The 13,297-nt window shown below is 43.5% G+C and overlaps 1 protein-coding gene across 1 annotated transcript; it reads left to right on the top strand.

The window, feature by feature from the left end:
• The first annotated feature begins 4,259 nt into the window (after positions 1 to 4,259).
• LOC138425159 (olfactory receptor 2H1-like) lies at positions 4,260 to 12,995 on the top strand. The gene is made up of 2 exons (XM_069562767.1): positions 4,260 to 4,369; positions 12,038 to 12,995. The coding sequence occupies exons 1-2, from the start codon at positions 4,260 to 4,262 to the stop codon at positions 12,993 to 12,995; spliced, it is 1,068 nt and encodes a 355-aa protein (XP_069418868.1).
• The last annotated feature ends 302 nt before the right edge of the window (positions 12,996 to 13,297 follow it).

Genomic DNA, 13,297 nt, shown 5'->3' with positions numbered 1-13,297 from the left:
AGAGTCTCTTTCAATGAGTCAACTCTTCAAATGAGGTGGCCAAAGTACTGGAGTTTCAGCCTTAGCATCATTCCTTCCAAAGAACACCCAGGACTGATCTCCTTTAGAATGGACTGGTTGGATCTCCTTGCAGCCCAAGGGACTCTCAAGAGTCTTCTCCAACACCACAGTTCAAAACTTCGGTGCTCAGCTTTCTTCACAGTCCAACTCTCACATCCATACATGACCACAGGAAAAACCATAGCCTTGACTAGACGGACCTTTGTTGGCAAAGTAATGTCTCTGCTTCTTAATATGCTAACACTTAGTGAGTAGTGATTATGTTACAGGAACTGCACAAAGTTTTATTAAATGGTACTTCATTAAGTAATTTAGGATTCTGACAAGTAAGTATTAGTACCCTCATGGATAAACAGGATGCTAACTTATCCACAGTCATATTAGTGCTAGCTGGTAAGTAAGGGTTCCACAGGCTTCCCTAGTGGCTTAGCAGTAAACAATTCACCTGCCAATGAAGGAGAAATGGGTTTAATCCATGGATCCACAAGATCCCCTGGAGAAGGGAATGGCAACCCACTCTAGTATTCAGGCCTGGGAAATCCCATGGACAGAGAAGCCTGGTGGGCTACAGTCCATAGGGTCGCAAAGAGGTGAACACAATTGAGAGACTAAACAACAAGTAAGGGTTCAAATGCAAACCTCTATTTCTGCAGTCCTCATCTTCTTACATTGTGCTTCAGTGGAAAGAAGGGTGGGGAGTATATGCCCTTGCATACCTTTTTGTTATAGGTAATATACGAGTTGATGGAATAAATAGATAAAGGAAAGCAGAGGATGCAAGGAGCCTTTGGATGCATGTGGCAGACCCTGCCTGGGCAGAGGTAAACAAAGAGCAGTGGCAAGTGCAGGACTCAGAGCCTGGAGGAAGATGGCACCGTGGGAGAGAACTGCTCTCCCAGGACTATGAATAATAAAAGACAACACTGCGAGGCAATTCCACACAGCAGTAGAAAAACTGCCCACTGGAGTGGGGGATTTTACTGCCTTGAGTTACTCTAGGGCAAGCCACAGATTTTCGCAGGAAAAACTAGTTCACGTGATTCCCTCCACAGACGGGATCTGGATTCCGGGAAACTCAGTCCTTTCAAGGAACAAGAATAACAAATCTGGACTCTGATCTCTCTTTGCCCTCCTCCCTTCTTACGTGCAATTCCCTCCCAGCCTAAGTCCAGGGGAAGGGCTGTCCCAAACACCCCGATGTCCCTTGCTGTCTATAGATTCTTCTTGGGAACTGACTCCTCCTTGCTTCTCACCACAGAGTCCATCTGACTTGTTTGTTTTTTTTCTCTGTCACAATACACTTTTTCAGAGGCAAAAAGATCTCTTTTCCTTTGCCCCTCTAACAAATTCAGAAAACTAGCCAAGTTCAAAGATCATGCTGTGGAAACTTTTGCAGGTTTTAAAACAAGTGTCTTGGACATCCACAGCCTCCCAGCTTGGACAGCTGACCAGGTGGTCTAGGGCACAACACTGACCCTACTGGGACTCCCTGGAACAGAAGCCTCTCCTATCTCTTTCAAAACGCTATGAAGCAGTTTGTAAAACTGCCTTGAGATCAGGAATATTGCTTCAGAAATTCCAGTCAGAGGGCTTCTCTGGTGGCTCAGTGATGAAGAATCTGCCTGCCAATGCTGGAGACACAGGTTTGATCCGTGGTCCGAGAAGATCCCACATGCCACGGGGCAGCTAAGCCCATGCACCGCAACTATTGAACCTGGCCCTAGAGCCCGGGAGCCACGGCTACTGGGCCTATATGCCAACTACCAAAGCCTGCTGGCCCTATAGCCTGTGTTCTGCAACAAGAGAAGCCACTGCAATGAGAAGCCCATGTACTGCAACTAGAGAGAAGTCCCCACTCACAGAAACTAGAGAGAAGTCCATGCAGCAAGGAAGACTCAGGTCAGTTCAGTTCAGTTCAGTCGCTCAGTCGTGTCCGACTCTTTGCAACCCCATGAAATGCAGCACGCCAGGCCTCCCTGGTCATCACCAGCTCCCAGCGTTCATTCAGACTCACATCCATTCAGTCGGTGATGCCATCCAGCCATCTCATCCTCAGTCGTCCCCTTCTCCTCCTGCCTCCAATCCCTCCCAGCATTAGGGTCTTTTCCAATGAGTCAACTCTTCGCATGAGGTGGCCAAAGTACTGGAGTTTCAGCTTTAGCATCAGTCCTTCCAAAGAACACCCCGGGCTGATCTCTTTCAGAATGGACGGGTTGGCTCTCCTTGCAGTCCAGGGAACTCTCAAGAGTCTTCCCCAACACCACAGTTCAAAAACATCAATTCTTCGGTGCTCAGCTTTCTTCATAGTCCAACTCTCACATCCATACATGACCACTGGAAAAGCCATAGCCTTGACTACACCCACCTTTGTTGGCAAAGTAATGTCTCTGCTTTTTAATAAGATTCAGATATCCATAAATAAATAAAAAGAAATGCCAACCAAACTCAATCAAAATGCATCCGTGAATTCTTATTTAATAATGGCTGTAGGGAAAGTCTGTCTAATCTCAAAGAATGACCATTTGGAAAACATTTGTCAAAATAAAAAATGGACATGCCAAACTAAAACAACCCAAATCCCTTCCAGTAATAGGGACATAGATAACTAAACTGTAGAACAGCATCAGCAATAAACATGGTTGAATTATACCTGCAAGCAACGATACGGATGGACGTGCCACATACCGGCTGAGTGAAAGAAGACAAGGCCAAGAGACTGCAGAGAGTATGCTGCTCTTCATAACTCTTCAAACCAAGCAGACCTACCCAGAGACACAGAAAAAGAGACAAGCTACTTTGAAATTCAGAGTATATTTGTTTTTTAAATAAATGAAGTCCAATCTAAATGCTGACAGGGGTCACTTGAGGGTTTTCAAGAGCGAATAAGACATTTGAGAACCCCCTGATAGCTCATCCTCTCACATGCTGTGCTGTGCTCAGTCATGTCTGACTCTTGGTGACCCCATAGACAGTAGCCTGCCAGGCTCCTCTGTCCATGGGGATTCTGCAGGCCAGAATACTGGAGTGGGTTGCCATGTCCTTCTCCAGGGGATCTTCCCAACCCAGGGATCCAACCCAGGTCTCCTGCATTGCAGAAGGATTCTTTACCAGCTAAGCTACCAGGGAAGTCCCATCCTGTCATGTTTAATGTTTACCTTTGGGAGCTTAATGTTTGCTAAAGCAATGTATTGAATGTAACTAATGTATGTTGCCTTATTAATTAATTAAGAGAAAACACATATTCAGTCAATTAAAGATAAAATCATGTTATAACCTAAACATATATGTTCTAAAGGAAAATAAATAAAAGCAAAACAACAATTAGTATTTAAAACCATATAGTATGTCATCAAGCTGTCCTAAAAATGTAAAAACCATAAGCGTTGATTATGACACAATTACGCTTTAGAGTTTATATATGTTACATAATTCTTTTGTGGTACCAAAGATATAACTAATTTTTTTTTCATCTATCTATCCTAAACCCAGAAATTTCACTTTAGGAATTTATTCTATCAGTATACTCATATATATATGAAATAAGATATGTATCAATACAAGCATATTCATGTGGTATTACTTGTCATCCAAAAAATGGAAACAACATTTATCAACAAGGAATTAAATAAATGAAAGTGTATACAGAGGAATTAACTGAAAGAATCAAGTTACAAAATGTATAATTTTCTGGTTTTAAAAAAGAAAAATATATACACATATGCTGAAATATGCATGCATGCAATATCTCTGAGAGGAAGCAAACTGTATTGCCTAAGGAACTGGAGTGGGAGGGAGATTTACTTATTATGTATCTTGTCCTGTTACTGTTTTTAGTTTTGTGGCTTCGGCTACTGCTGCTAAGTCACGTCAGTCATGTCCGACTCTGTGCAACCCCATAGGCAGCAGACCACCAGGCTCTCCTGTCCCTGGCATTCTCCAGGCAAGAATGCTGGAGTGGATTGCCATTTCCTTCTCCAATGCATGAAAGTGAAAAGTGAAAGTGAAGTCGCTCAGTCATGTCTGACTCTTAGCAACCCCGTGGACTGCAGCCTACCAGGCTCCTCCGTCCATGGGATTTTCCGGTCAAGAGTACTGGAGTGGGTCGCCAGGGCCTTCTCCGGTGTTTAGTGTTGCAGGGTCGACTAAAAATATATATATTCACCACCTAAAAGTTAAGGGTTGTGTTTTCTTCAGGGCACATGCCACCAACTTTAAGCACCAGAGCAACATCTCAAGTAACCCTGAGAAAACTGCTTCAAGAAGATGAAGTGGAAGCTAGGATATATAGGAGTTTTGCAACAAAGGGCAGGTACTGGAAATCAGATTACTGTTAATAAAAGAAAACTAGGTGTCTTAAGGAATTTAGTGCTTTTCTACCTGTGGGAAGATGTAAGAGTCTGGGCTCATTGAAATCCTTCCTTTGATATGCATCTCAGCTCTCTGGGGCTAGTAACATGTGTTTTCTCATCCTGAGTTCCCTCAGGGCTCACTGTAGGGAGAGGCTGCAGTCTGATGGCTTCTAGATGGCAGGTACTCTTTGCTTCCTTCCTGACTTCCCTCAGGGTTCACCAGCTCACCTGTGCTGCAATCGCTGATGACTGTGAGTTTTCTGATACAGCCAGCAATATTTCATTTCTCGGCCCCCTGTGTATATATTACCTATTCAATAGCAAAAGAGAGGAGGAAACAGAGAAAGGGGTGAGGGAAGGGGTATGTATCTTTTTGATGCTGTCACTGGCTCAAGATAGAACTGGCTACAAGCTATGCACCATGCACCGATGGGAACCGGTTTCTGTGCTCAATCACTAGCTGCTAAGCACACGGCCATGAAAAGCTAGCACTATAGTAGGTCATCTCACACGCTAGTAAAGTAATGCTCAAAATTCTCCAAGCCAGACTTCAGCAATACGTGAACCGTGAACTTCCAGATGTTCAAGCTGGTTTTAGAAAAGGCAGAGGAACCAGAGATCAAATTGCCAACATCCGCTGGATCTTGGAAAAAGCAAGAGAGTTCCAGGAAAACATCTATTTCTGCTTTATTGACTATGCCAAAGCCTTTGACTGTGTGGATCACAATAAACTGGAAAATTCTGGAAGATATGGGAATTCCAGACCACATGATGGGCTCTAAAGAAATCTGTATGCAGGTCAGGAAGCAACAGTTAGAACTGGACATGGAACAACAGACTGGTTCCAAATAGGAAAAGGAGTCTGTCAAGGCTGTATATTGTCACCCTGTTTATTTAACTTATATGCAGAGTACATCATGCAAATTGCTGGCCTGGATGAAGCACAAGCTGGAATCAATACTGCTTGGAGAAATATCAAGAACCTCAGATATACACCACCCTTATGGCAAAAAGTGAAGAAGAACTAAAGAGCCTCTTGGTGAAAGTGAAAGAGGAGAGTGAAAAAGTTGACTTGAAGCTCAACATTCAGAAAATGAAGATCATGGCATCCAGTCCCATCACTTCATGGCAAATAGATGGGGAAACAGTGGAAACAGCAGCTGACTTTATTTTGGGGGGGCTCCCAAATCACTGCAGATAGTGACTGAAGGCATGAAATTAAAAGACGCTTACCCCCTGGAAGGAAAGTTATGACCAACCTAGACAGCATATTAAAAAGCAGAGACATTACTTTGGCAACAAAGGTCCATCTAGTCAAGGCTATGTTTTTTCCAGTAGCCATGTATGGATGTGAGAGTTGGATTATAAAGAAAGCTGAGTGCTGAAAAATGGATGCTTTTGAACTGTGGGACTGGAGAAGACTCTTAAGAGTCCCTTGGACTGCGAGGAGATCCAACCAGTCCATCCATAGGAGATCAGTCCTGAGTGTTCATTGGAAGCACTGATGTTGAAACTGAAACTCCAATACTTTGGCTACCTCATGCGAAGAGCTGATTCATTTGAAAAGACCCTGATGCTGGGAAAGATTGAGGGCAGGAGGAGAAGGGGATGACAGAGGATGAGATGGTTGGATGGCATCACTGACTCAATGGACATGAGCTTGAGTAAGCTCTAGGAGTTGGTGATGGACAGGGAGGCCTGGCGTGCTGCAGTCCATGGGGTCTCAAAGATTGGGACACGACTGAGGGACTGAACTGAAATGATGATAGTAGGTTAATTGTTATGATCCTGTGCCTTCCCTACTCCCAAACATGTAACATCCAGTAATACTTTACATAATCCAAAACTTGGAAAGATCAATAATATAATCCATAATATTATCTGAAATCAAAGGCATTTAACTAAAGTCAGAGGTCAAATCTAATCTTTGGTTAGATTTTTGGTCAAATCTAACCAAATAAACCCAATATATATAATATATACATTATATACATACAACTCAAGAACTATCACTGAGCCACGATCTTAGTCTGATGGCAACTGGTGAAAAATGACTAAATGGACAAAATACCTGGATGGTCAATGCACTAGGAGGTGTCGGGTGGCGTGTGGGCCAGTGGCCCTCATCCACTTTGCAGCTATTAGGCCTTCCTAGAATAAATTCAGGCTCTGCTTCCTACTTTTATGCAAATTATTTCACCATCCTCAAGCTTAGTACTTTCTTCTGTCAGCTGGGAATTTCACTTAGGATTAAGCTCTGTTACCATTAACAGATACCTAAAAATATTTGGCTTCATAAAGATAGTAGTGGCTTCAAAATTCAGAAGTAGAAGATTCAAAGCCAATGTGATCATTCTGTTCAAAAAAAAGCAACTCAGGACCACTTTCCTTTGAGCTCTGCTATTTATAGGACATGGTTCACACTGTTGTGGTCCAAAATGGTATCTAGTGCTCCAGCCATTCCATCATTATTCCAGGAAGAGAGAGCTTCAGTGGTATTCTTTTAAAGGCTCCATGAAATGGCCAGAAGAGATTTCTCCTACATCCTATTGCCTAATATCTTACAACCACATGAATTGAAAGGGAGCCTGTGAAATAGTCTTTACTCTAAGTAGGCAGGCTGTTGTTCCCCTTGTTGTTGTTGTTTGGCTGCTAAGTCGTGTCCAACTCTTCTGTGACTCCATGTCCTGTGGCCCACCAGGCTCCTCTGTGCATGGTATTTTCCAGGCAAGAATACCAGAGTAGTTTGCCATTTCCTTCTCCAGGGGATTTTCCCGACCCAGAGATTGAACCCATCTCCTGCAGCTCTCGCACTGGCAGGCAGACTCTTTACCACTGAGGGAAGCCCATGACCCTCAGGAGGTGGTAGTAAAAAGAAAACAATACCCTTGTACTCCCCTGTGACCCAGGGGAGCAGAGGGAGACCTTTCTGTTTACCAAAGGGAGCATTGTTTCTGGCACATTTTCTCTAGATCCTCCTGTCTTTTCTTAACCATGATTAGTAGCAGTCTCTAACTAGTTGTGAATTGCTTGGCAGAACTGAGGAGCTGTTTCTCTGCATGGGATAAGAGTCCTGGGATCACTCCCTCCATTACCTCATCACTCTTCCCTTTCTACCTCCAGTACCACTAAAAGAGAAGTTAACTTCCTGGATTGAGGAGGAGAACTTGTTATCAAAAAGCTCCACGGTAAAAGGCTGCCTCTGGCCTCACATGTTCAGCAAAGTGATGGTGGGATGTGGTTATTATATGACCTCCTCAACCACCACCCTGGGTTCAAATCTCAGCGGTGGTGCTTGCTAGCTACACTTTCAGAGCAAGTGATTCATCCTCTGTTCGTTTTCATTTCTTTGTCCAAAAAAGAAGATAATAATTGTGCCCATCTCTTGAAGTTGTCATAAAGAGCAATCTATTGTGATGTGCTTTGCAAAGTGACTGGGGAAGGAAGCCATAGCAATCATTATCCCTACCTGAAATCTGAGCTTTAATCAATTTCAAGGATGCAGTATTTCTCATAATTTGCTTTTAGTTTTCAGTATGAGGATCAAGTGAAGGCTTGAACCAGTCCGAAAGCTCCATATCATGGGGATGCTCTGGTAACAAGGCAATAAGGAGGCTGACTTGATTGTGGGTAAGTCACATATTTATTCTTCTCCTATAGCCCTTCCATTACTATATATCATCATTAATATTATGAATGAAACAGGATCTAGAAATCTGGCACTGGTGCTTACTAGCTGGATAATCTTGGGTGACTTACTCATCCTTTCTGAGACTGTTCTATAAATGAGGGATAGTATCAACAAGTTTTTCCATGGTTTTTGTGAAATACAGATATTTAGAAAATTTTTTTAACATAGTGCCTGGTGCTTAGGAAACACTCAAAAGATGGTAACTATGAAAATAAAATATGAAATTATCATTACTGGATGCGGAATTTGCATCTTATGATCTTGTAGCTCTTAGAAATGACTGACTCTTTGGTGACCGATAAAAGATTAAACATTCAATATTGAAATCAATGGGAACTAGGAAGTAGTGTTTGCCTTTCTTGGTGTAAGAGAAAAGAAGAACCTAGAGAAAGAGGGTGAGGAAAAGACCTGTTATGAAAGACAGAAAAAAAGAAGGAACGGAGAGTCAAAGGAAGACAGAACCTGAAGATATCCAGAAATAACATACAGAGTAAGGCAACACATTGCCAAGAAAATAAGAATATAGGAAATTCTACAGCTGATGCATAAATAAAACTTGGTGGGTAATTGCTGAGACACAAGCAATAGGACAATTATCAAGTTCAAAAGAAATTTAAAATAAGCAGAATACCGATTCCTTCCTAAAGGTCAAAGAGAAGATGTCTCTTTGTGATCAGATGTGATCAGAGAGGTACCCAGAGCTATGGGTAACATTTGTTCTGCTCTTAAATGGGAGTCGGGGGCACGTATGCCATGTGTTTATTTTATTATCCTGTAAAGCCTATAGACATATTTTATGCACTCTTTATTACTCAAATTATTGGAAATTCCCTGGTGGTCCAGCAGTTAGGACTCCACATTTTCACTGCATGGATTCAATGCCTGGTCAAGGAACTAATATTCCATAAGCTGCCAAAAAAAAAAAAAGTTATTAAAGGGAACAAATCTTATCCTCAAAGGGAAAGTAACGATGGAAGAACTGGAGAAGAAGACAAAAAGGAGTCCTAACAAAAAGGCGATGAAATGTAGCTTCTAACATAAAATGGCAACTTTGTGATGAAGAGATGCGTTGTTGTTGTTGTTTAGTAGCGAAGCCGTGTTGACTCTTTTGTGACCCCATGGACTGTAGCCTGCCAGGCTCCTCTGGAATCTTCCAGGCAAGAATACTGGAGTGGGCTGCCATTTCCTCCTCCAGGGGATCTTCCCTCCCCAGGGATCAAGCACACATCTCCTGCATCCCCTGCACTGGCAGACAGATTCTTTACCACTGAGCCAACATGGAAGCCTCTCCCATTCCAAAAGCTTCTGGGACAGTTTCTGCCATTAAATCTACCCATATGCTTGCCACCACATCCTCTGAATGGCTTCCTACGATTGTCTCTTCTCAGAAGACCCCCAGTTCTGCCCCTTGACTGCCAGAGTGTTTCCACATCTCGCAACCATCTGTGGGCTCAGTTCAGTCCAGTCACTCAGTCATGTCCAGCTCTTTGTGACCCCATGGACTGCAGCAGGCCAGGCTTCCCTGTCCATCACCAAAACTCCCGGAGCTTACTCACACTCAGGTCCATCCAGTCGGTGATAGCATCCAACCATCTCATCCTCTGTCGACCCCTTCTCCTCCTGCCTTCAATCTTTCCCAGCATCAGAGTCTTTTCCAATGAGTCAGTTCTTCGTATCAGGTGGCCAAAGTATTGGAGTTTCAGCTTCAGTATCAGTCCTTCCAATCAATATTCAGGACTTATTTCCTTTAGGATTGTTTGTGAGCTCACCTGTGACCCAAACTGCCTTTCACAGCAAAGATCCGGGTCACCTTCTCCAGGATGTTTTCTTGACTTACTTGCCCAGAATCCTCCTTACTGTGCAGACTTCCTTCTCTCACACACCCATCATCTTTGCTTTATTTGCCTTCAATTTCTTGGCGATCTCAACATTTCCTATCCCTTTCCTCCCTTTTGAACTACTGCATGAGGCCAGCTGTACACCAGCCTCTGTTTCTTCTGGTGAGACTTGAACCCATCACATTATACTTGAAGACTTGTTCATTTCAGTAGCTAAGGAAATGCTACTATAGGACCAAGGTCACACATAAGTGATAGGCACTGGATCTTTTATGGGGAAATTTGCTATAAATAACATTATTAGCAAAATTGTGAGTATGAGCCACAGTCAATGTTTTGCCAACGGTGGATTTTCTATATTGAGTAGCTGTACTATGTTTACATAAAAGAATTTCCTTTTGATTAGAAACTGCTGCTGCTAAGTCACTTCAGTCGTGTCCGACTATGTGTGAACCCATAGACGGCAACCCACCAGGCTCCCCCGTCCCTGGGATTCTCCAGGCAAGAACACTGGAGTGGGTTGCCATTTCCTTTTCCAATGCATGAAAGTGAAAAGTGAAAATGAAGTCACTCAGTCGTGTCCGACTCTTAGCGAACCCATGGACTCTAGCCTACCAGGCTCCTCTGTCCATGGGATATTCCAGGCAAGAGTACCGGAGTGGGGTGCCATTGCCTACATGCTAACATATGAAGGTGTGAAGAAGCATTATGTACACAACCTACTCGCCAATAGCTCTGAATAAATATAACTGTGTATATAAAGAAAAGATAGAATGATTTAAAAGTGGCAAATACTAACAATTCATTGATCAAGAATAAACAAGAATTTTTAGACTTGGAAATTTTCTGCAAGTTTCAGAGTTGGATATAGAAAGTTTTAAAATCTCAAATACTGAGTAGAATTAAGAAAGCATTCAACAAATTCTATGTTCTACTTAAATATCTCAATATCAACACAGCATATTTTGCTTTTGATGTAATCTTATCTGAAAGGGAAAGCATTTTTTTAAATTACATCATCTTCCTTATTTCAAGGTCCAATTAGTATAGATGTTTCTACTTCCAAAGCAAGACAACTGGCTGCTTGTTTGGTCTTATTTTGTGACATGCATGTAATGCATGCATGTAATGCTAAGTTGAGCTTAGGGCTTTATTTAAAAAAAAATTTATTTACTTATTTGGATGCATGAGGTCTTTTGCGGCACATGGGATCTTTAGTTGTGACATGTGGGATCTAATTCCCTGACCAGGGATCAAACCTGGGCCTCCTGCATTAGGAGGTCGAAATCTTAGCCACTGACCACCAGGGAAGTCCTCAGGTTTTTTATTTATAGAAAACACTCTTGTACTTAGTTTAATAAATCACCATTTGTTAAAATACTAATTTGTCTGTGCCAGATCTGATATGTAAATGGGATCTGGTTCCCTGATCAGAGGAAGCTCAGAGTCTTAGCCACTGGACCACCAGGGAAGTCCCAATCACAAGTTTTTCATGGGACAAGATAACCCAGTCAATATCTCTGTGGTGGGGTCACTTCATACAGAGAAGAAATGTCCTTAATTCATACATTCTGCCTCTGGTGGCTCCCCTACAAATGAAAGTAAGGTGGATAAAACATGAGTGATCCAGAAAATGTATGATCCAAAATAGGAAGTACTGCATAAATACTCTCAGGAAGGAAACTCAGTAAAAATGAATCCTTTGGTAATGATTTCTGACAGAAGAGAATACTGAAAACTACCACAGTCCTCAGAACAAAATAGGCATTTAATAAATGATTGTTGAATTAAGGAAAACTAATTAATTATTCCATGTTTCACATCAGTTTCTTTTGCCTTCACTCAGTAAGTCTGAGATAGCAGTGTGAGTCTCCATCTGTCTTCTGCACATTCACGGCTTCCTCACTCTCACTGGACCTCATTTGATCAGCAGGAGCAGGGGAAGAGAAGGCGCTGCTGGATGCTGATGTGCTGGGAAACAGGCTGAGTGAGTGACGACAGAAGAGAACTGCCCACCTGGTGTGACCTGACAAGCACCCAGGCTGAGTTCTTATAAGACAGGTGGGAACACACAGCTCAGACAGCCTTCATCCCTCTAGGTCTGGACAGGAACAGGCCACGGCCAATCACAGCTCCCCAGTGGACTTCTTCCTTGTGGGCTTCTCTGAACACCCAGGGCTTGAAAGAACCCTCTTCGTGGTTGTCTCGATCTCTTACCCCCTGACTCTGGTGGGCAACACACTCATCATCCTGCTGTCCGTGCTGGACCCCAGGCTCCACTCCCCGATGTACTTCTTCCTCTCCAACCTCTCCTTCCTGGACCTCTGCTTCACCACAAGCTGTGTCCCGCAGATGCTGGTCCACCTCTGGGCCCCAAGGAAGACCATCAGCTTCCTTGGCTGCTCTGTCCAGCTCTTCATCTTCCTGTTCCTGGGGACCACGGAGTGTGTCCTCCTGACCGTGATGGCCTTTGACGGCTACGTGGCTGTCTGCCAGCCCCTCCACTATGCCACCAACATCCACCCCCACCTGTGCCGGCAGCTGGCGGCCATGGCCTGGGTAATGGGTCTGGTCCAATCAGTAGTCCAGATACCACCAACCCTCTGCCTGCCCTTCTGCCCACATCAGCAAATAGATGACTTTGTGTGTGAAGTCCCTTCTCTGATTCAACTGTCCTGTGGAGACACCACCTACAATGAAGTCCAGTTAGCTGTGTCCAGTGTCATCTTCCGGGTCATGCCGCTTACCCTCATCCTTATCTCTTACGGTGCCATTGTCCAGGCAGTGCTGAGGATTAACTCGGCCATAGCATGGAGGAAGGCTCTGGGGACCTGCTCCTCCCATTTCATTGTGGTCACCCTTTTCTACAGTTTAGTCATTGCGGTCTACCTCCAGCCCAAAAATCCCTATGCCCAGAAGAGGGGCAAGTTCTTTGGTCTCTTCTATGCAGTAGGCACTCCTTTACTTAATCCCCTCGTATACACCCTGAGGAACAAGGAGGTCAAGAGGGCGCTCAGGAGGTTGCTGGGGAAAGACAAGGACTCCAGGGAGAACTAAAGATAAGCTGATTGATGTGATTTCATTGAGAGGATATTCTTTATTCTCTTTCAAGGAAGTTAGACCTCTCCAGTCTACAGCCTTCCCTAAACCTATCCAAGCCGCTACAGTGAGTCACAGTGTGTGTGTGTGTGTGTGTGTGTGTGTGTGTTACAGGAGACATGTATGTTAGAAAAAGGGAAACAGAGTTAAAAAAAAAAAAAAAAAGAGCAGAGAGAACTTCAGGGAGCTTTGGTATGAGTGAAAACAAGGAGAGGTTTGGGGTCTACATGTAGGCAGGAGTAAGCATCATGATGCTTAGG

Source organism: Ovis canadensis, chromosome 20, assembly GCF_042477335.2.
Source record: "Ovis canadensis isolate MfBH-ARS-UI-01 breed Bighorn chromosome 20, ARS-UI_OviCan_v2, whole genome shotgun sequence".
In the NCBI taxonomy this organism is placed as follows: Eukaryota; Metazoa; Chordata; class Mammalia; order Artiodactyla; family Bovidae; genus Ovis; species Ovis canadensis.
Note: the sequence above shows the minus strand (reverse complement) of the source record. Positions and strands in the feature narration are given on the sequence as shown.

Coding starts and splice junctions, on each gene's coding strand:
- LOC138425159 (XM_069562767.1), top strand. CDS start 4,260: ATGCCACCAACTTTAAGCACCAGAGCAACATCTCAAGTAACCCTGAGA. Junction 4,370..12,037: donor AGTTTTGCAACAAAGGGCAG/GTACTGGAAATC, acceptor TCATCCCTCTAG/GTCTGGACAGGAACAGGCCA.